This window comes from Ascidia mentula, chromosome 9, assembly GCF_947561715.1.
Source record: "Ascidia mentula chromosome 9, kaAscMent1.1, whole genome shotgun sequence".
NCBI lineage: Eukaryota > Metazoa > Chordata > Ascidiacea > Phlebobranchia > Ascidiidae > Ascidia > Ascidia mentula.
Window position 1 is genome coordinate 9,243,283 of NC_138574.1, and position 23,011 is coordinate 9,266,293.

The following is a 23,011-nucleotide window of genomic DNA, read 5'->3' on the forward strand; positions in this document are numbered from 1 at the left end:
TTGTTTGTAACCTTTTACGAATGAATGAGAAATATGTCAGACATTTAATCAGAAAAACAACAGCAAACTAGTTTTGATTAGAACTTTAAGTACTTTTATATTCCTCCCATGTGTTAACATGTCAGTCCGAACAACAACACAGATGGTAGAAAGGAACTGCTTCATTCGTTGCGTTGGTTTGGACACTAAAAGGAAGTGGTGGTGAAACTCTTATTTGTTGCAGCTGTTCTGATTTTTGAAGATTCAAAATGGCATAAAATCAAATTGCAAAACTTTGTGGCAATTTTGCATCAGTTATTGCATTTCGGACACAATACTTTCCAAAATCTACTTCCGTCAAATGATATCAACAACGAATAAATACAAAGCTTGTTGTCATCCAGATTATCATACAAATTCGGTTCATTTGTCGGGTTTTAGGCAATTCAATGCATATTGCTAAGCAAAAAAGTGCGGTCATAACAAACGAATGATAGGACAGTAAACCAGCCGCTCCTGCATCCTCAATCAAAGCATGATGTTTGCAAAAACACTACTGTTGCATGATTCATTGTATAAAATGCATCGGGGATGGTTTGTTTCCACGCCAACAGGAAGTCATTGAAAAACTAATCCGTTAAAAAAAACTTTATCCACTACTGATTTTCATCTGGCGTTAATTAATTTAGAACCCAGCAAAGCAAACGTTTATGCGTTAGAGCATTTACTTTTCATTTTTGGCGCATATCTGACCTTTCTAGATCTTCTGGAAATGTGAGAATAACATGCATTTTTCATCAACATTGCTCCATTCTTGATCAGCCTGTTGGGTGAATTTGTTTTAAGTCAAAGATATACCAGATATATCACTGAGTTTCGCACAGGCCAAACCCGACATTTGTTAAGCTTGTTACTGCAGTAATTAACATCTGCAGTTGCGACAAAGGTGAAAATTCTTCTCGTTTTCTCAGGTTTTCCTTTTACAGTCATGGTGGTATATATAACGAAACATTGGACGGCGAAAATTTTTTACATGTTGGCCCCAAACGTATGCTAAACAGATACTCCGAGCACAAACACAAAAATAGCTGGTATTGCAGCAACAAATTGAATTGACTACAACATTCGCAATCACAAAACAAGCCAAGAGCGATTTTTTAACCGTTTGTAGTGACTAATGGAAATCAAGTGACGTAAAACTCTTATAAAAGCGACTCAAAATATTTATCTGTGGTTTTTAACATGAGAATATTAAACATTTCTTTTAAGCTGCTTTGAAGAGAACAAAACAAAGTTTCAAATTATCGCTCTAAAAGTAGTCATTTTTAGAAAAATGTGATTAAAAGGATTTAATTGAAGTGTCAGTTACCATAGAAAATAGCTCAGTTAATCATTAACGCCATTTAACCAGAATACCGGAAAATATATACTTTTTTTATTAGACTATAACGTTCATTTGCAGAATTGGTATTGGGCGGTTTGAAATCAATAAACATTTGTATATGTCCTTTATTGGAATTTTAGGCTGTAACCATTTTTACACATAACCAACAAAATGCACACAACGCTCACCAGTATTATAACATAAAAATATATTTTCGTCAATATTATTTTGTTGTTTTGTCTTGTGATTATATAAACATGCAACTCAACTTCATCAAATTGATTGATGCAAGGGAGTGTTTTGACGTTGGCAAAACGGCGTTGTTGATCTTAATAATGAGTCAAATTATAGTGTGGCAGATTGAATACAAATATAGGCGATCAAACAATTCAGTTCAATTTTAATGTTCCAGAAGTAAATCAGTTGTTTCCGAAGTTTCTGCCGCAAGGCGCCGAAAAGGCAACTTCTGTATTGAAAAAAGTAGAGTGGAAAGTACGGCCATGACAAAGGGAAAGGACATAGAAGCAGCAGCTCCCGCGTTCTCCAGCAAAGCTCTTCCTACAACGGGGTAACATAAACGCATGATGCCCACACCAATCATGTAAAGCATTGTAACTTGCAGTGGGGGCAGGGGATATGTTATTTCCAACACCAACTCAAATTTTATCACAGTAGCAAATCCTACAAAGAAACCCACAAGAATCATCCCAGTGCAAACTGTAACCAATGAGTTAGTTAATATGCCGATTAACACAACCAAAGTTGCTGCGGAAACCAACATCATGGATATTACCGCGATTGCCCTGTAGCGTTTTGTTTTTGTGATAATCGGTCCTATAATGAAGCCAGCTATAGTGCACATTAACCACGAACCCATTAACACAAAACCAGTTATTGAATTAAGGTTTTCTGTTTGAGGAAACTGTGAGTGCAGCACTGAGGAGAGTAGAATCGTGTAGTTTCGTAAAACCGGACTCCCGAATCCAATAGCTGTCCAGATGGTCAGGAAATGACGGTCAGTAAAAACATTTTTTAAAGTTGTCGCAAACTGTCGCAGGTTTTCCTTTACTGTCACAACTTGTTCCCTCTGACCAGCTTGCCAAACTTCCGCTTTGGCCTGTGCAATGCTTGGTGGCAAATCGGGTTTGTCTTTGACGAATAGAAACGTCATGACAAACACAACAGCCAATATACAAGTGACTGACCCACATACACAGGTTAGTTTTAAACGTACGTTATTCGTGCTATCTGAAATATGTATCAGGTTGGACAAAGTCACTGCACCACAAGCTTCCCCAATCCCTCTGCTTACGGTTAGAATCGCATTTGCGTTCGAAACTTCGTTAGCTGGAAACCAAATGGCGACTGTTGCTGTTTGTATGGAGAATGTGGCCACCGAACTAAGGCCTTCAGAAGCTTGTCCAACCAGAGCAAGTGATAACCCGAAAGGAATCCAAATGGATACGAAGTCGAGGGCGAACCCGATAAATAAAAATCCGACCATCGTTAAAGTTGCTGTTTTAAATCCTATTCGAGTAACAAGAAAAGATAATGGGAGTGACGATGAGACGAATATTACAGCCTGTGTTATTGTCATCCAGTCTATTTGCCAGGGTTGTACATGATAGAACTTAGCCAATACGTCGTTGGCTGATCCAAACAACGACTGGTTAAATCCACGAATCCCAATGCTTACGAATATGAGACCAGCAACCAGAAATCTTCTTTTGTAAGTCCTGATTTCGTAGTTTGGTTTGTAGTTGTCTCTGACACTTTGGCCACCACTGCATGTCGGTTCGTAGCTTTCCATTATGCACACAAGTCCCAACAGTTCCACGAGCAATCCTTTACCAAACAAAATCTATGTTTCATAAATTTATTTTGTGTGCCGATTCAGTTTCAGTTTAGTTTATTTCGCTACAACAAAAGTAAAATGCAAAAAATATTAACTGTGAAATCCGTGAGTTTGACTGTAGTTGGGTAGTCGGTAATTTGATAGAATACATCGATTACTACGCACATCCTTTCAAATTTATCATTAGTCACTATAAGCTAAAAAGTGATTGATTAATTAGTTTTGTTTGTCTAACTGTTGTGCAAGTCCTGGAGATCGTTGGTCGAATTTTTGCCTCATATCGTTTGGAAAGTCTTTTCATATGCCAACAAGAACGTACTTAAATATTAGATTCTGTGTTACCCCGAGAAAATCAAGCAATTGTTTTGAAAAAAACACATTGTGGACAATTGTAATTTTTCCTTGCATTAGAAGATAACAACTTTCTCACTGAACAAGCCCAGAAATGCTTGAGCTGACAACATAATTTAATCGATTATACATGTATGTTTAATCTGGCCAGTACTGTTGATGCTATTGCCACTGCAGAATCGTCTCGTTTTTGCCATCATCACGAACGTAAATGGGGAAGTAATCAATTACATCGATAAGGGTACAATTGATCAACATTTTGCACAAAATGTTCTGGGATGGAAAGTTTTTGCGAAATTTATAGACCTTTAACTGCGCGACGGTATGCGTATCATGTTTTTGTCTGAATGCCAACCTATACATAGGGAAAGGCCAGAGAAGCAGCCGCTCCGGATTTGGCAAGCAATAATCTTCCCAATAGAGGATAACATAGACGCATCATACCCATACCAATCAAGTTGAGCATTGTTACTTGAAACGGCGGCAGGGGATAGCATACTTCAACCACCAACTCCAATTTTACTATAGCTGCTGTTCCTAAGAAAAAGCCCACAAGAACTACGCCTGTGCAAACTGTAGCTAATGAGTTAGTTAATATGCCGATCAACGCTAATAAACTTGCTACTGAAAGCAGTATTAAAGATATAACCGCGATTGCCCTGTAGCGTTTTGTTTTTGTAATGATTGGTCCCGCAAAACAGCCAGTTACAATAAACATTACCCAGGATCCCAACAACACAAAACCAGCTGTTGAGTTGAGGTTTTTGTCGTTAGGAAACTGTTCGTGAAGCACTGACGAGAGTAGAATCGTGTAGTTTCGTAAGACCGGATTTACAATTCCTAAAGCAGCCCAGAGTGTCAGGAAATGCCGATCGGTAAATAGATTCTTTAAAGTTGTCATGAACTGTCGCAGGCCATCCTTTACAGAAACAGCCTCAGCCCTTGCACGAGCTTGACAAATCTCCGCTTTGGCCTGTGCAATGCTTGGAGGAAGATCAGGTTTGTCTTTGACGAATATCATCACCAATATAAACATGACTACCAAAATACCAGTAGCGGTTCCAAATACGTAGCTCAGTTTTAAACTAACAACGTTCCTGCTATCTGAAATATGTATCAGGTTGGACAAGGCCACCGCACCGCAAGCTTCCCCAGCCGCTCTGCTAATGGTTAGAAACGCATTTACATTTGACACCTCTTTTGCTGGAAACAAAATGGCGGCTGTTGCAGTTGGTATTGATATTGTGGCCACAGAACTAAACCCAACAAGTGCTTGTCCTGCTATAGCAAGTGGAAAACCGTTTGGAATCCAAACGGATGCGAAATCAAAGGTGAACCCCAGCAGTAACAACACTATCATCGTTATGGCTGCTGATTTGTATCCAACTCGAGTAACATAAAACGAGAATGGAACTGTCATTGAGATGTACACCACAGCTTGTGTGACTGTCAGCCAGTCTATTTGCCACGGATGTACTTGGTAGAACTTTGCGAGAACATTGTTGGCAGACCCGAACAAAGACTGATTAAATCCACGAATCCCGATGAGGAAAAACATGATACCCAAAATCAGAAATCTCCTTTTGTCAGTCTTGATTTCATGGTTGGGTTTTTCATCTTCCTGACTTCCGCTAATTTCTTTCATTACCTTTTCGCTGTTTGCCATTTTGTTCTTACAAAATTTGCAACACTTTTTTTAAACAGAGAGCATCAAGCTGCATTCACATAAAATCTATTTGTCACTGCTACAAATCGTATATTCCTAACTTCAATTTGTGCTTCTTTCGTGGCGGTTTTTACGCGTCATAAAGAAACAGTTATATTGAAAAGGTATCTAAGCAGTGTAGCTGTGCGTTAGGCATTAACACATTTACCAAGCACAAACACCGACCATTTTCAATATCTTCTTCATACGCATGCAATTATACAACATAACCATCCCGGTTAGAGACAAATAATCCTCCCTTTTTCCATATTATTTAATTCATTACATAGTTGACTTTTCTCGAACACTTTATTGTTTCGCTTGCATTTAGCCCTCCGACTTGTCAAACAAGTAGAATTTTACTGACAAGAAACGTGATTTCCTCTGAGCATTTCCGCTGTTAGCTCCCTGACTTGCCGATCAATTTTTTTTAGTGAAACCACTCTGAGGGTTGCGCGATCGCTTGGTTTTTTCGCAGATTGCTGGTACCGAACGCAGAAGCGCTCGGATTGGCTGGGACGTGAATTTCTGGAGACGGAAGGTGCAGAAATCGTTCTTCTGCGGCCAGTTCCAAATCTTCGTCGGAAACGTATCGAACGCGTAATTAATCGATTAGATTGGATCTCAGAAAAATACTTTAAACGTGTAATGTTCGACTTCCAATACATTTCACAATAGTGGCAGGAACCTTACTCGGATTTGTCTGTCGTTGAGGAGTTTACCACGTTAAAATCCAATATAGCGTTGGGGGTGCGCTTGTATTGAAGTAGAATCTCCTGTAATACCTCTTTGGGGGACTTTGAAGACTTCTCCACAGCCCCTTTAAGTGTATGCACCAGTCTTTCTGCAGCGCCATTTGTTGCAAGGAAATACGGTGATCCGGTGAAATGAAAGATGACCTTTTGTTTGTGAAAGACCAGGTTTAGCAGACATGAAAGCTTGTGCATTTTCCGATACAATAGTGTAATTTTCCATGTGTGGATCGTGGTTTCGATTGTCTTCTTGTCGATTGAATAAGTATTTGTTATAAGCTTCGTTATTACAAAATAGTAAACTGAATAGACTTTCTATTAGGGTAACCTCATGGCATAAGAGACTGCGTTGTCGACTCCTCCGCATCTTGGCGGAAAAAGGAAATTTTTGATATGACAGAACACAGGTTACTAAAATCACGAGAACAAGCGGAAACACAAGGCATGGTATTGTTCCGAACGAATCCAGCAGGGTTCTTCCAACAACACTGCTGACGATCATCATTATTCCCAAGCTGATCAAACTTACGACGTAAACATCTGCAAAATGAGCTGGATAGGTAACCTCAACCATTAGCTCAGTAAGTGCAACCTTATTGACTCCTTGACTCACGCCAACAATTGCCTGACTTACAAACAACAACTTTAGTGATCCTATGTGCAAGGATATCACCACCATTGTAAAGTACAAACAGTCAAGTACAGTAGCTGCTATTGCAACTGCTCTGTATCGTCTTGTTTTTGATATCAGCGTACCAGTGAATAAGGATACAAAAAATGAAATCGTCCAAGTTATCATGAGCATTTTGCCACCGATTACGTTCAGTCCAGTGGCATTCGGAAAGTGTCTGTGAAGTATTGATGTAAACAGAACTGCGATAAGCCGAATTGTTGGAAGTAAGATCAATTTAATTGACACCACGATGAGAAAGGGTCGATTTTGTAACAAATTGAGTTATACTGAAAAAAGCCTTTTAATTTCTTCCAGTAAATTGGAGCACGAATTTCGCATACTTGATGATGTTGCTAAAGCTTCAGCTGTGCTTGGTGCAAACTTGTGTTTTTCTTTGATGAAAACAAGTGAAAATGCAAACAACAACCACATGGTGACACAGCACGCGCCGATTACGCTTACGAGACGATTTCGAACGGTTTCTGAGTTGTCGTGTATTGAGACCAAATGCGGGATGGTGGAGACATTGGCGATTTCACCCAAATCACATCCCGATCCGATAAAAGCCATAGCTGGAGCAATCTCATTTGCTGGAAACCAAACGGCTACACTACGGGTTTTCACTGGCACAAACATTATCGCAAAGACAGTAACCAACATCTGAGCACACAACGCGACAAAATAACCATCACGAAAACAGAATGCTACGCAATGCAAACTTAGTCCAATAGAAGCAAATGCAAGCATTAAGTTACATCCTTGTTTTAATCCCACTTTTCTGAGTATTAGCATCGCCGGAATACCGACTACTAGTCGTGTTATTCCATAAACGTTGCTTAACCAGTCGATCTGCCAAGCATAAACATTGAAATACTTGGACAAAACGTTGTTAACTATTCCGAAAGTAGGTTGATTCATTCCGTAAAGAAATGAGGAAAGAAAAAGGAGTACGGCCAACACAAATCTTCTGGTAGCCAATTCACCTTGTCCTGTTGTCGTACCCATCAAGAGTTCTGATTTTTCATTTGATAATGATTGAACGCTTGAGACAGATTTCTCTGTTTTCATTCTGTTTGTCTAAACTCTTTTTCATGCGAAATTATTAAATGCAGAGGAATTTAGATTTCTGTAAACCACATAAATATAAATTCAATTTTATTTACTAATCACAATCTAATCTAACGCTTAATTAAACTTTTTGTAGGAATATAAATAAACCTATACTAATGCGACTATTTTGACAATATGTTATAGGACCATTGTGGTAGGGTAAACGGAAACATGCAGTGTGGCAACGAAAAATAGCAACCACATGCGTCGATTAAAGGAGATCGTTTAAAAATATTTTGGTTTATAATATGTTGATGACCAAGAATTTTTATTCGGTCCTGGTTTACGTTCTTGAGGAGTCTCAATAAAAGCGCGTGTGTGTACAAGTTTCCGTGGTAGAACCAGAAGTCGTAAAATCTCAACTTTTATGTTCTAAAACGGATTGTTGTGAAATAAATGCTGTATTGGTGCTTGCGTGTGGCTATTGTCCATGCGTTATCTTATTTTTAGAATAGATTTTCACGGATGTAGTAACCCGTAGCTGCAGATGGTACAATATGAATGTAAATTGCGAAGCATGTTTTAAAAAAAAGTTTTTAATGATCTGTTTTCTTCTGATGGTGTCTAAAGAGTAAACCAATAGTAAAATAAAATTTCATTCCTGTAGACCTTTGATGGTTAAAGGTTGTAAAAAAATATTTGTTGCCGAAAACAATTGAGATGAACCCGAGGACAGTTGCAATCGTTATTTTAAAAATTCATTTCATATCAAGCAAATTTAGTTTATTCTCAGCAATTCATATAGTAACACAATAAAATGCTCCAAGCAAACAAACGGTAATGACCCTTATTCAACTAATTTGGACACGAGTCTGATAAAAGTTTAGATTTTTCCGAAGTTTCAGCTTCAAGACGACGAAATGGCAACTTCTGCATAATCATAAGCAGAGTTGCAATCACGGTCATGACAAAGGGAAAGGCCAGAGAAGCAGCGGCCCCAGATTTTTCCAGCAAAGCTCTTCCTACGATGGGATAAGACATACGCATAATGCCCACGCCTGTCATGACAAGCATGGTAACTTGCAATGCTGGCAGAGGATAGGTTACTTCCATCACCAACTGCAAATTCACAACTGCAGCAGCTCCAATAAAGAAGCCCACAAGAACCACGCCAGCATAAACCGTAAGTAATGACTTGAATATAATGCCGATCAACGTTAACAAAGTGGACGCTGAAACCAACATCAGGGAAACTATCGCTATAGCCCTGTAGCGTTTTGTTTTCGTAATGATTGGCCCAGTAAGGAAACCAGCAACAACAAACATTAACCAGGATCCCATCAGTACAAAACCAGCTGTTGAATTAAGGTTCTTTTCGTTAGGAAACTGTTTGTGCAGCACTGACGAGAGTAGAATTGTGTAGTTTCGTAAAACTGGATTCACAATTCCAATAGCAGCCCAGATGGTCAGGAAATGTCGATCGGTAAAAAGATTCTTTAAAGTTGTTGCAAACTGTCGCAGGTCATTCTTTACAAACACATACTTTGCTCTCTCACCGGCTTGCCAAACTTCTGCTTTGGCCTGTGCAATGCTTGGAGGCAAATCGGGTTTGTCTTTGACAAACAGAAGCGTTATTATAAACACAACTGCCAAAATACAACAAATCGTCCAAAATACATAGGTCAGTTTCAAACGCATGTAATTTATGCTATCCGAAATATGTATCAGGTTGGACAAGGTCACCGCTCCACAAGCTTCACCAACCGCTCTGCTCACAGTTAGAACCGCATTTACATTCGCCATTTCGTTAGCTGGAAACCAAATGGAGGCTGTTGCGGTTTGTATAGATGTTGTTGCTACGGTGCTGAAGCCTTCCGAAGCTTGTCCAACTATAGCAAGTGGAAATCCGGAAGGAATCCAAATGGATATGCCGTCAAGGGCAAACCCGAGAAACAAAAATCCAGTCATCATTAATGTTGCGGTTTTAAATCCTATTCGGGTAACAAGAAAAGATACAGGAGCCGTCGCAGATACAAACATTACAGCCTGCGTGATTGTCAGCCAGTCTACTTGCCAAGGTTGAACATTGTAAAACTTGGTCAAAACGTCGTTGGCAGACCCAAACAACGACTGATTAAATCCACGAATCCCGATAATCACAAACATAAGGCCCACAACAAGAAACCTCCTTTTGAAAGTCTTGATTTCATAGACTGTTTTGTTGTCCTGGACACTACATCGCTCTCCATTGTATTCCGGAGTGACATCTTTCATTTTTTTTTGCAAAACCACAATATATATTAACAAGCAATTGCTTTGAAAACATAGACCTAAAAAATCGGAGTATCCAACATTTGATTCATAATATCAGTTCTGACATTTTTATACCGTTAGATTAGTTTGTTTTCTTCAAACATGCAGCATACTTTTGTCGTTTTCCCTACTACCTGCCGATAAAATAGGAACTTTGGAACTAGAACATAGGCTAAGTAACTGAATATATTATCCCAAGCAAATCCAGCAATTTATGTCCAGCAACCGCTTTGCTGACGACCATCATTATCTTCGAACTGATTAATATTACAACGAAATAATCTGCAACTTGAGCAGAATATTTGAACTTGAGCAAAGCCCCAACGATGTGAGGTCCTCGAATGCGTCTCAAATATGCAAATTATAACTATTCAGATTCTGTTTTGACGACACAAACCATACAGGTTAGTGTCATACCACGCAAGAGGGATACCGTCACTAAGTCTAAACATTGTAGCAGGATAAACGAAATCAATAGCGCAAACAAAAACTACAATCGCGTTAACAGATAACAAATCATAGAAACTGCACGCGTTGCCAATTTGTTTCCGCGTTAAAAGGAAATCGTTTCAACATTTTGCTTTACATAGTTTTTTTGACGTCGTCTTCCGTTCAGTTTAGCTTTGCTGACGTTTTAATGATTTTTTAAACGTCATTTCAACATATTCGATGCCTTTGAAACTTGCTTTTGTAATCATAACATCTTTGCATATAAGTATTAAATGAATTGTAACGTCCAAGTTATCATCAACACATTTCTACAAATTTAGCTAAATACTGCGACCTTGGGAAAGTCTTTGTACAGCATTGGTGCTATATTTAATTTGAGATGGGGCGATATTTGCTCTATCGGGATTGTGTATAAAGCCTAACAATGTCAACGTTTATGTATTAAAGGAAATTCCTAATATGAAAGAAAGCTTTACCTGTGATCGCTTGTGTTTTCAGATTTTTAACCACAGCAGCGATTATAAACGTCGTGACATCCCCACTTTTGGATGGTGCCATGTGATTGGAACTTTGAAGTGAGGAAATTGACTACGGTTGCAATTGATTCGGTGTCAGAATAAATTGACTCAACATTTGCCGAAAACGCATCTCCCCATCTTGGTGATGAGACATAAACGTCATTAAAGAGTTGATTCAGGTGTCGGCGATAATGCTTTAAGTACATGTGTTTTAAGTTTCAGCATAGGTCCTGGGCCTGGTTCCAATAATTTTATTTGCGGTGTCTATGATGGGTGACTGAGGTGCCATAGTATATATATATATTTACTTAAGTAGTTGATTTTGCATGCAGGCGGCCCTCAAAATTTGCACTGCCCAACATTGCAAATCAACCGCATTGTACAGCCTTGTTTATGCATTTGACAAAAACCAACAAAATTATTAGGCTATATATTAGAAAGAATCCAAAAAAATTACAATCAAATTGAGAGCATAATTCCAAAAAGGTACACAACAAAACGTTACAAACATGCAAACGGTGAACAACTCAATTGCGTTCTCAATTTCAACTATTCGATAAAAGTTTGGTTGTTTCCGACGTTTCTGCCTCATAGCGGCGAAAAGGCAATTTCTGCATTAGCAAAAGCAAAGTGGAAAATACAATCATGCCAAAGGGAAAAGCCAAACAAGCAGCAGCCCCTGCTTTCTCCAGCAATAATCTACCCACCACAGGATAGCATAGACGCATAATACCCAATCCAATCATGCTTAGCATAGTAACTTGCAATGTGGGCAGAGGATAAGTAACTTCAACTACCAACTCGTATTTGGCTATACAAGCTACTCCTATGAAAAAGCCCACAAGAACTACGCCTGTGGAAACTGTAGCCAATGAGTTAGTTAATATGCCTATTAACGCTATTAAACTTGCTATTGAAAGCAGTATTAAAGATATAACTGCGATTGCCCTGTAGCGTTTTGTTTTTGTTAGGATTGGTCCCGCAAATGAGCCAGATACTATAAACATTAACCAGGATCCCATTAACACAAAACCAGCTGTTGAGTTAAGGTTTGTTACATGGGGAAACTGTTTGTGCAGCACTGACGAGAGTAGAATTGTGTAGTTTCGTAACACCGGATTCACAATACCCACAACAGCCCAGAGTGTCAGGAAATGTCGATCGGTAAAAAGATTCTTTAAAGTCGTTGCAAACTGTCGCAGTCCATCCTTTACAGACACAGCCTTAGCTCTCTCACGAGCTTGACAAACTTCCGCTTTGGCCTGTGCAATGCTTGGAGGAAGATCAGGTTTGTCTTTGACGCAAAAAATCGTCAACATAAACACAACTGCAAGAATTCCAGAAACTGTCCCGAACACATATGTAAGTTTTAAGCGCACTTTATTGGCGCTATCTGAAATATGTAACATGTTGGACAAGGTCACCGCTCCACAAGCTTCACCAACCGCTCTGCTAATAGTGAGAAAGGCATTTACATTTGACACTTCGTTAGGTGGAAACCAAATGGCAGCTGTTGCAGTTTGTATGGAGAATGTGGCCACCGAACTAAACCCAACTAACGCTTGACCGACTATAGCAAGTGGAAAACCGTTTGGAATCCACACGGATACGCCGTCAAGGGCAAACCCAATTAGCAAATATGCGTTCATCATTATGACTGCTGATTTATACCCAATTCGGGTGACAAAAAAGGAGTATGGAATTGTTGCAAATATGAATACCACAGCCTGTGTGATTGTCAGCCAGTCTATCTGCCACGGTTGTACTTGGTAGAACTTGCTGAGAACATTGTTGGCAGACCCGAACAACGACTGATTAAATCCACGAATGCTAATGGTGATGAACATGAGTCCCACAATCAGAAATCTTCTTCTGTCGCTCTTGATTTCATAGTTTCCTTCAGAATCTTTCCGGTTATGCGTGCTTTCTGTGATCATCGATTTGTCGTTTTCCATTTTTTGCAAATTACAAGTTAGACATTCACTAATTTCCTATTTACATATATTTTCTGTTTGGCAATATGCAAGTAGTTTATTAAATCGAGCTTGCAATTGTCGTGCCATAGGGTAGAAAATATCACAGTCCAAAAAATCATTTTTTTTCTTTCAAACGGTTCGATTATAGTTTTGATGTCCATGTACTAAAATATAAGCATAAATTGCGTATGATAATACTACAACTATTGTTTTGTATTACCCCATTTTCGGAAATAATAAATAGGTTGTTTGTACAGTGTATGTACATTGTTCACGTGTTAGCTGTAGAACTCAATGAAACGGATTTTTTTACTGTAATGTACTATCGCTAGCGCTAATGACTGAGTAAACACCTTTGTTAACATTTTCATGTATTTTCAAATGACTTTAAGCGTTCTGGCATATATTTGAAGTGCTTTCAGCAGCGAGTTTCATTTTCTACTAAGCTACACTCTTGTTTTGCAATCAGTTAATCGTCACTTTCTAAACTGCATTGCTGCACTGCGGTAGAGCTGACAATAACTTCCTGTGTGCCTTTTTTCTTGGCAAAACGAAAGGGTTGCGAAAGCAACCAACACTATGCAAATATGATATCACAAGAAGTTTCTGGAGTGTCCAGAGCTGTTATAGCAACTGTGTCCATATCTGATCATCCCACGTTATCTGCGAATTTGCTCGTTGTCAGAGCAGCAATAAAATCAATACCGTGCATTAAAGATGTATGTGAAAAATAAGCGTGTATTACTCGGAATAGAAAAGGCAAAGAAAGCAGAAGTAAAGGTGCTGATGATTGACTTGTTAGCCAACACAGGAGAACCACGCAGATGACGTCTCGCGGTACGTATCATCTCTCGGTGGCTGACAGGTCCAGAGTTTTTCGGCGGAAAGGAGATCGATGGCCTTCCTCACGAGAAAAGAGGAAACAGCATGCCCCTGGAATGCCAGCCAGAGGAAAAGAATTGTCGCTAAGTTCGCACACAATCAGAGTCAACCGATCGTTAGTTGAATCGCTATTCATTTTTTCATATAGTAAAAGTATCGGTACTAAGGATGCTACAATTGAAGTCGTTCCAGCGTTAAAGGTTATGCAACCACTGGCAAATTGATCGTGGATATATAAGTTAAGACTGTGTAATTGGCAATAATCAAGTACGTACAACGTCAGTGCTTTGCTCCAGTAATTGACGTATTGTCTCACGTCGGAAAGTCTGGAAGGGAAATGCAATGAACACAGAAGAAGTCAAAATATGCTTCGTTGGTAAAGCTCAACCCCCAGTGGTTTAATTGAATTCTTCGTATTGGGGATAGATTGAAGATATACTACCGTATGATTACAACCTAACCTGACAAGACTAATTATTATGTCGCACCATTACAAGGTTGGCCACTTGTGGAACTGCCCAGACATGGACTTTGCTGCGCCAGCTCTCTCCAAAAAATGGCGCCGCAATGATGAACTCATGATCTGCATGATTGTTTAGGGTAAATGCGAACATTGTAATCCCAGTGCTTAACCGCAGATTGGAATATATGTGGTTTCATAAAGCTTTGCACACTAATAAACATGTTTGAACGACTTCCTTTGAGAGTGAAAACAAATCCAAAAACAAACAAAGTTCCTATCATTTATTATACAACACTGTTTGCTTTATGTTCAATCTGCTGCTGTAAAATAACAGTTATTGGGGGTTTGTGTGGTTTAAAACTGTGTACAATACAAATACATGGCGTGATTATTGGTTTAAAGGAAACTAATTTACTCAAATGCCAGCTGCTTTCGGCATGGCGGCAAAACAATAATTTTATTCTTTGACAAAAAAAAGCCTTTTGACAAAATGAAAAGATATCATCCTTCTCATCCTGGTGTATCAGTTAGATTGGCATACCCACGCGCAGTTAAAGGTCTATATTTCGCAGAACTTTCCACATCCAACCAATATGGCATCGACTGCCTTATCGGTGCAATTATTGATGCAATTTTTAATTGATTACTTCCCAAATTTACGGTTGTGATGATGGCGAAAACGAGACGATACTGCAGTACCAATAGCAGCAGCTTATTGGCTGGATTAAACTTTACAATAGCGGTTGTGGTCATAGGTATATTCGAATAAATTAAGTTACCAGCTCTGGCATTTCTTGCCTTGTTCAGTGGTTGGTAATGGATGCAAGAGCTTTTGATAAACGTCGAATATCGTTGATAGCTTCTATTAGTTCTGGCGTAATATTAGTAAATTTAGAATAATGATTACTGGGGCAATGATTCAAAGGAACGTTGCTTGAATTTCTCGGTGTAATACAATATCTACTAGTACTTCCAAATTTTCATGTGATTTCAGCCGCCTGTGTTCTGGCATTTAAAAAGACCCAATTCAGTTGGCTGAAAGAAAAGATTAGACCAACAATTTTCAGGATTAAAACCTGCGTGACAGTTGAACAAACAAAACTAATCAGTCAGTTATTTTTTGGATCATTCTGACAAAAGATAAATCCGCTGAAATACGTGTAATTGTCGACGTATCAAATAAATTTATGCAGCATTAGCATAATTTTAAGTGAGAAGAGATTGTTAACTTCGGTTCCAACAACGATTGCATCTAGCCTGCGTATGAAAAAATGAAAATCTACGAACCGACATGCAGTGGTGGCCAAAGTGTCAGAGGCAACGACAAACCAAACTACGATATTAGGACGTACAAAAGAAGATTTCTGGTTGCTGGTCTCATATTCGTAAGCATTGGGATTCGTGGATTTAACCAGTCGTTGTTTGGATCAGCCAACGACGTATTGGCCAAGTTCTATCATGTACAACCCTGGCAAATAGACTGGATGACAATAACACAGGCTGTAATATTCGTCTCATCGTCACTCCCATTATCTTTTCTTGTTACTCGAATGGGATTTAAAACGGCAACTTTAACGATGGTCGGATTTTTATTTATCGGGTTTGCCCTCAACGTCATATCCACTTGGATTCCTTTCGGATTTCCACTTGCTCTAGTTGGGCAAGCTTCTGAAGGCTTCAGTTCGGTGGCTACAATGTCTATGCAAACAGCAACAGTCGCCATTTGGTTTCCAGCTAACGAAGTTTCGAACGCAAATGCATTTCTAAGCGTAGGCAGAGGGGTTGGAGAAGCTTGTGGTGCGGTGACCTTGTCCAACCTAATACATATTTCAGATAGCACGAATGACGTACGTTTAAAACTAACCTATGTATGTGGGACAGTTACTTGTATTTTGGCTGTTGTGTTTGTCATAACGTTTCTATTCGTCAAAGACAAACCCGATTTGCCACCAAGCATTGCACAGGCCAAAGCGGAAGTTTGGCAAGCTGGTCAGAGGGAACAAGTTGCGACAGTAAAGGAAGACCTGCGACAGTTTGCGACAACTTTAAAAACTCTTTTCACCGACCGTCATTTCCTGACCATCTGGACAGCTATTGGGTTCGGGAGTCCTGTTTTACGAAACTCCACAATTCTACTCTCCTCAGTGCTGCACTCACAGTTTCCTGAAACAGAAAACTTAAATTCAACAACTGGTTTTGTTTTGATGGGTTCCTGGTTAATGTTCACTATAGCTGGCTTCATTATAGGACCGATTATCACAAAAACAAAACGCTACAGGGCAATTGCGGTAATATTCTCAATGTTAGTTTCCGCAGCAACTTTGGTTGTGTTAATCGGGATATTAACTAACTCATTGGTTACAGTTTGCACTGGGATGATTCTTGTGGGTTTCTTTGTAGGATTTACTTCTGTTATCAGATTCGAGTTGGTGATGGAAATAACATATCCCTTGCCCACATTGCAAGTTACGATGCTTCACATGATTGGTGTGGGTATCATGCGTTTATGTTACCCCATTGTAGGAAGAGCTTTGCTGGAGAACTCAGGAGCTGCTGCTTCTATGTCCTTTCCCTTTGTCATGGCCGTACTTTCCGCTCTACTTTTTTCAATACAGAAGTTGCCTTTTCGGCGCTTTGCGGCAGAAACTTCGGAAACAACTGATTTACTTCTGGAACATAAAAATTGAATTGAATTTTTCAATCGCTTTTATTTGTATCTAATCTATACTGAACATAAGCATGGCGACACTCCATTTTACTCATTATTAATACCAGCCACGCCGTTTTGCCAATATGTGTTGTTTTCTGTATAATTGACACGAAAACGTCAAAAAATTTCTTTGCATCTATCAATTTTATTTAGTTTATTTGGATGTTTCTATAATCACAAGAAAAGGTAATAAAAAATATTAAACAAACTAATTTTTTATGTCACAATGCCGGTGAGCGTTGTGTGCATTTTGTTGGTTGTGTAAAAATTGCTGCAGCTTAAAATTCCAGTAAAGGACAGAGACACATGTTAATTGATTTCAAGCCACCCAATACCAGTTCTGCGGATAAACATTATAGTTCTGCAGATAAATATATAGTTCTGCAGATAAACATTATTAAAAAAAGCATATTTGTTGTGGTCATTCCGTTTCCATGGAGGTCATGGTTGACGTTGCTATTTCCAATGGTAACTGATACTCAATTAAATCCTTCTAATCACATTTTTTGAAACGACTTCCTTTTAGCGCGATAACAACCCAAAAACATGGATTCCTATTATGTGTTATGAAACTTTGTTTTGTTCTCGTTAAAGCAGCTTGAAAGTAATGTTGTATAGCTAGATTTGACACGGTAGTAGGAAGGTTGATACAAAACCTTCATTAAACTTTATTGTAGTTTGAATGTTTTGTTCTATGTACACAGCTCCAGACCATGACAAGCGGAACTCTGGACTTTGTTGACTATAGATTTATGTCCATTTCCTAAATTTTTCAGCAGTTTTCAAACGGTGAATCAACAAAATTGAATGTACAGAGTTGCAGACACATCGCTCAAAAGCAACGGAATTACACGCTGTGACAATGCGCATACTAGCAATTGTAGTGAAATGCTACGTCATCAAAATATCTACAAATAAGGTTTGCTAATATTTTGTAAATTTTCGTTATGTTTTCTGTGTTGTCTCGAACCAGTATCCAAAACAAGCAACTTGTTACAAGCGCACCCGTGTTAAAGATAAACACAATGTTATCACTCAAAAAAATTATCCACAGAAAAACAAATACAAATCTGTTAGACATGTAAGCATCAATATGATTCAACTGACATGAATAGATTGCCGTTAAATTATCAAAACCAAAGCGCAATTTCGCATTAATATATAGATTACGTTGAATCACAGCTCTTATCTAAATATTAAAAGCATACGTCATAGGGTCAATAAAAAACTTTCAATTTGACGAAAGGAGTTTGGATGTTTCAGAACTTTCAGCTTCAAGACGATGAAAAGGCAACTTCTGCATTATTATAAGTAGAGCGGCAAGTGCGGTCATGGCAAAAGGAAAGGCAAGAGACGAAGCCGCTCCTGCTTCCTCCAGTAATACTCTGCCAACAATAGGATAACATAAACGCATAATACCAACTCCAATCATGCTGAGCATAGTAGCCTGCAAAGTTGGAAGAGGATAGGTTACTTCCACCACCAACTCAAATTTGACCACTGAAGCAACTCCTACAAAGAAGCCCAAAAGAATCACCCCGGTATAAACTGTGATCAATGAATCACTTAAGATTCCAATCAACGCTATCAGAGTACATGCCGAAACGGAAATTGTAGTTATTACCGCAATTGCCCTGTAGCGTTTTGTTTTGGTAATAATCGGTCCCGCTACGCAGCCAGCTACAATGATCAATAACCAGGATCCCATCAGCACAAAACCAGATGTTGAGTTAAGATTTTTTTCGTCAGGAAACTGTTCGTGCAGCACTGAAGAGAGTAGAATTGTGTAGTTTCGTAACAACGGATTCACTATTCCTACAGCAGTCCAGAGTATCAGGAAATGCCGATCGGTAAAAAGATTCTTTAAAGTTGTCGCAAACTGTCGCATTCCTTCCTTTACAGACACAGCCTTAGCTCTCTCACGAGCTTGACAAACTTCTGCTTTGGCCTGTGCAATGCTTGGTGGAAGATCGGGTTTGTCTTTGACAAAAAGAAGCGTCAATATAAACACAACTGCAAGTGTACCAGAAATCGTCCCAAATACATATGTCTGCTTTAATTGCAACTCGTTTGTGCTGTCTGAAAGACGCAACAAGTTAGACAAAGTCACCGCTCCGCAAGATTCCCCAACGCCTCTGCTAATGGTTAGAAACGCATTTGCATTTGAAACTTCGTTAGCTGGAAACCAAATGGCAGCCGTGGCAACTTGTATTGATAATGTGGTGACCGAACTCAAACCTTCCAAAGCTTGTCCAACTATAGCAAGTGGAAATCCGGAAGGAATCCAAATGGATATGCCGTCAAGGGCAAACCCGAAAAACAAAAACACGATCATCATAAGTACTGACTTTTTAAATCCAATTCGGGTAACAAGAAACGACATAGGAACTGCCGCAAAAATAAACATTACAGCCTGTATGATTGTCAGCCAGTCTATCTGCCAAGGATGTACTTTGTAGAACTTGCTGAGAACATTGTTGGCAGACCCAAACAACGACTGATTAAATCCACGAATGCCGATGCTGATAAACATAAGACCTGCAACTAGAAATCTTCTTTTGTAGGTTTTTATTTCAAAGGTAGGTTGGTCTTCATTCTCTACGTCACTCTCTTCGTAGGTCTCTGCGTCTTGGCTGTTGATCGGTTTGTCGCCTTTCATTTCTTTATTATACAGATAACCTGTTTTAATGCGAAGTTGTTTTCCTGACAAAATTTGTTATCAACCTGTAAGTACAGAAACAGTCGAAACATTTTACTTGCTTATGTTTTCGGCAAATTTGTTTGTAACCTTTTACGAATGAATGAGAAATATGTCAGACATTTAATCAGAAAAACAACAGCAAACTAGTTTTGATTAGAACTTTAAGTACTTTTATATTCCTCCCATGTGTTAACATGTCAGTCCGAACAACAACACAGATGGTAGAAAGGAACTGCTTCATTCGTTGCGTTGGTTTGGACACTAAAAGGAAGTGGTGGTGAAACTCTTATTTGTTGCAGCTGTTCTGATTTTTGAAGATTCAAAATGGCATAAAATCAAACTGCAAAACTTTGTGGCAATTTTGCATCAGTTATTGCATTTCGGACACAATACTTTCCAAAATCTACTTCCGTCAAATGATATCAACAACGAATAAATACAAAGCTTGTTGTCATCCAGATTATCATACAAATTCGGTTCATTTGTCGGGTTTTAGGCAATTCAATGCATATTGCTAAGCAAAAAAGTGCGGTCATAACAAACGAATGATAGGACAGTAAACCAGCCGCTCCTGCATCCTCAATCAAAGCATGATGTTTGCAAAAACACTACTGTTGCATGATTCATTGTATAAAATGCATCGGGGATGGTTTGTTTCCACGCCAACAGGAAGTCATTGAAAAAATAATCCGTTTAAAAAAACTTTATCCACTACTGATTTTCATCTGGCGTTAATTAATTTAGAACCCAGCAAAGCAAACGTTTATGCGTTAGAGCATTTACTTTTCATTTTTGGCGCATATCTGACCTTTCTAGATCTTCTGGAAATGTGAGAATAACATGCATTTTTCATCAACATTGCTCCATTCTTGATCAGCCTGTTGGGTGAATTTGTTTTAAGTCAAAGATATACCAGATATATCACTGAGTTTCGCACAGGCCAAACCCGACATTTGTTAAGCTTGTTACTGCAGTAATTAACATCTGCAGTTGCGACAAAGGTGAAAATTCTTCTCGTTTTCTCAGGTTTTCCTTTTACAGTCATGGTGGTATATATAACGAAACATTGGACGGCGAAAATTTTTTACATGTTGGCCCCAAACGTATGCTAAACAGATACTCCGAGCACAAACACAAAAATAGCTGGTAATGCAGCAACAAATTGAATTGACTACAACATTCGCAATCACAAAACAAGCCAAGAGCGATTTTTTAACCGTTTGTAGTGACTAATGGAAATCAAGTGACGTAAAACTCTTATAAAAGCGACTCAAAATATTTATCTGTGGTTTTTAACATGAGAATATTAAACATTTCTTTTAAGCTGCTTTGAAGAGAACAAAACAAAGTTTCAAATTATCGCTCTAAAAGTAGTCATTTTTAGAAAAATGTGATTAAAAGGATTTAATTGAAGTGTCAGTTACCATAGAAAATAGCTCAGTTAATCATTAACGCCATTTAACCAGAATACCGGAAAATATATACTTTTTTTATTAGACTATAACGTTCATTTGCAGAATTGGTATTGGGCGGTTTGAAATCAATAAACATTTGTATATGTCCTTTATTGGAATTTTAGGCTGTAACCATTTTTACACATAACCAACAAAATGCACACAACGCTCACCAGTATTATAACATAAAAATATATTTTCGTCAATATTATTTTGTTGTTTTGTCTTGTGATTATATAAACATGCAACTCAACTTCATCAAATTGATTGATGCAAGGGAGTGTTTTGACGTTGGCAAAACGGCGTTGTTGATCTTAATAATGAGTCAAATTATAGTGTGGCAGATTGAATACAAATATAGGCGATCAAACAATTCAGTTCAATTTTAATGTTCCAGAAGTAAATCAGTTGTTTCCGAAGTTTCTGCCGCAAGGCGCCGAAAAGGCAACTTCTGTATTGAAAAAAGTAGAGTGGAAAGTACGGCCATGACAAAGGGAAAGGACATAGAAGCAGCAGCTCCCGCGTTCTCCAGCAAAGCTCTTCCTACAACGGGGTAACATAAACGCATGATGCCCACACCAATCATGTAAAGCATTGTAACTTGCAGTGGGGGCAGGGGATATGTTATTTCCAACACCAACTCAAATTTTATCACAGTAGCAAATCCTACAAAGAAACCCACAAGAATCATCCCAGTGCAAACTGTAACCAATGAGTTAGTTAATATGCCGATTAACACAACCAAAGTTGCTGCGGAAACCAACATCATGGATATTACCGCGATTGCCCTGTAGCGTTTTGTTTTTGTGATAATCGGTCCTATAATGAAGCCAGCTATTGTGCACATTAACCAGGAACCCATCAACACAAAACCTGCTATTGAATTAAGGTTTTCTGTTTGAGGAAACTGTGAGTGCAGCACTGATGAGAGTAAGATCGTGTAGTTTCGTAAAACAGGACTCCCGAACCCAATAGCTGTCCAGATGGTCAGGAAATGACGGTCAGTAAAAACATTTTTTAAAGTTGTCGCAAACTGTCGCAGGTTTTCCTTTACTGTCGCAACTAGTTCTCTCTGACCAGCTTGCCAAACTTCCGCTTTGGCCTGTGCAATGCTTGGTGGCAAATCGGGTTTGTCTTTGACGAATAGAAACGTCATGACAAACACAACAACCAAAATACAAGTGACTGTTCCACATACACAGGTTAGTTTTAAACGTACGTCATTCGTGCTATCTGAAATATGTATCAGGTTGGACAAGGTCACCGCACCACAAGCTTCTCCAACTCCTCTGCTGATGGTTAGAATCGCATTTGCATTTGAAACTTCGTCAGCTGGAAACCAAATGGAGACTGTTGCTGTTTGTATGGAGAATGTTGCCACCGAACTGAAGCCTTCCGAAGCTTGTCCAACTAGAGCAAGTGGAAAGCCGAAAGGAATCCAAATGGATACGAAGTCGAGGGCAAACCCGATAAATAAAAATCCGACCATCGTTAAAGTTGCTGTTTTAAATCCTATTCGAGTAACAAGAAAAGATAATGGGAGTGACGATGAGACGAATATTACAGCCTGTGTTATTGTCATCCAGTCTATTTGCCAGGGTTGTACATGATAGAAATTGGCCAATACGTCGTTGGCAGATCCAAACAACGACTGGTTAAATCCACGAATCCCAATGCTTACGAATATGAGACCAGCAACCAGAAATCTTCTTTTGTAAGTCCTGATTTCGTAGTTTGGTTTGTCGTCGTCTCTAACACTTTGGCCACCACTGCATGTCGGTTCATAGCTTTCCAT

The 23,011-nt window shown here is 38.9% G+C and overlaps 7 protein-coding genes across 7 annotated transcripts; 1 reads left to right on the forward strand and 6 right to left on the reverse strand.

The window, feature by feature from the left end:
* Positions 1 to 1,763: 1,763 nt before the first annotated feature.
* Positions 1,764 to 3,173, reverse strand: LOC145914544 (choline/ethanolamine transporter FLVCR2-like). Its single transcript, XM_083002365.1, has one exon. It carries the CDS (start codon positions 3,171 to 3,173, stop codon positions 1,764 to 1,766), a length of 1,410 nt encoding a protein of 469 aa, XP_082858491.1.
* Positions 3,174 to 3,924: 751 nt separating this feature from the next.
* On the reverse strand, positions 3,925 to 5,235 carry LOC145914545 (choline/ethanolamine transporter FLVCR2-like). The gene has a single exon (XM_083002366.1). The coding sequence runs from the start codon at positions 5,233 to 5,235 to the stop codon at positions 3,925 to 3,927; it is 1,311 nt and encodes a 436-aa protein (XP_082858492.1).
* Positions 5,236 to 8,604: 3,369 nt separating this feature from the next.
* LOC145914546 (choline/ethanolamine transporter flvcr2a-like) lies at positions 8,605 to 10,023 on the reverse strand. Its single transcript, XM_083002367.1, has one exon. It carries the CDS (start codon positions 10,021 to 10,023, stop codon positions 8,605 to 8,607), a length of 1,419 nt encoding a protein of 472 aa, XP_082858493.1.
* A 1,552-nt stretch (positions 10,024 to 11,575) lies between these two features.
* Positions 11,576 to 12,985, reverse strand: LOC145914547 (choline/ethanolamine transporter FLVCR2-like). Its single transcript, XM_083002368.1, has one exon. The coding sequence runs from the start codon at positions 12,983 to 12,985 to the stop codon at positions 11,576 to 11,578; it is 1,410 nt and encodes a 469-aa protein (XP_082858494.1).
* A 2,637-nt stretch (positions 12,986 to 15,622) lies between these two features.
* Positions 15,623 to 17,038, forward strand: LOC145914548 (choline/ethanolamine transporter FLVCR2-like). Its single transcript, XM_083002369.1, has one exon. It carries the CDS (start codon positions 15,623 to 15,625, stop codon positions 17,036 to 17,038), a length of 1,416 nt encoding a protein of 471 aa, XP_082858495.1.
* Positions 17,039 to 18,292: 1,254 nt separating this feature from the next.
* LOC145914549 (putative MFS-type transporter C09D4.1) lies at positions 18,293 to 19,720 on the reverse strand. Its single transcript, XM_083002370.1, has one exon. It carries the CDS (start codon positions 19,718 to 19,720, stop codon positions 18,293 to 18,295), a length of 1,428 nt encoding a protein of 475 aa, XP_082858496.1.
* Positions 19,721 to 21,601: 1,881 nt separating this feature from the next.
* LOC145914550 (choline/ethanolamine transporter FLVCR2-like) lies at positions 21,602 to 23,011 on the reverse strand. The gene has a single exon (XM_083002372.1). It carries the CDS (start codon positions 23,009 to 23,011, stop codon positions 21,602 to 21,604), a length of 1,410 nt encoding a protein of 469 aa, XP_082858498.1.

Bases quoted from the DNA above. Each gene is read 5' to 3' on its own strand.
- LOC145914544 (XM_083002365.1), bottom strand. From the start codon at position 3,173: ATGGAAAGCTACGAACCGACATGCAGTGGTGGCCAAAGTGTCAGAGAC.
- LOC145914545 (XM_083002366.1), bottom strand. From the start codon at position 5,235: ATGGCAAACAGCGAAAAGGTAATGAAAGAAATTAGCGGAAGTCAGGAA.
- LOC145914546 (XM_083002367.1), bottom strand. From the start codon at position 10,023: ATGAAAGATGTCACTCCGGAATACAATGGAGAGCGATGTAGTGTCCAG.
- LOC145914547 (XM_083002368.1), bottom strand. From the start codon at position 12,985: ATGGAAAACGACAAATCGATGATCACAGAAAGCACGCATAACCGGAAA.
- LOC145914548 (XM_083002369.1), top strand. From the start codon at position 15,623: ATGAAAATCTACGAACCGACATGCAGTGGTGGCCAAAGTGTCAGAGGC.
- LOC145914549 (XM_083002370.1), bottom strand. From the start codon at position 19,720: ATGAAAGGCGACAAACCGATCAACAGCCAAGACGCAGAGACCTACGAA.
- LOC145914550 (XM_083002372.1), bottom strand. From the start codon at position 23,011: ATGGAAAGCTATGAACCGACATGCAGTGGTGGCCAAAGTGTTAGAGAC.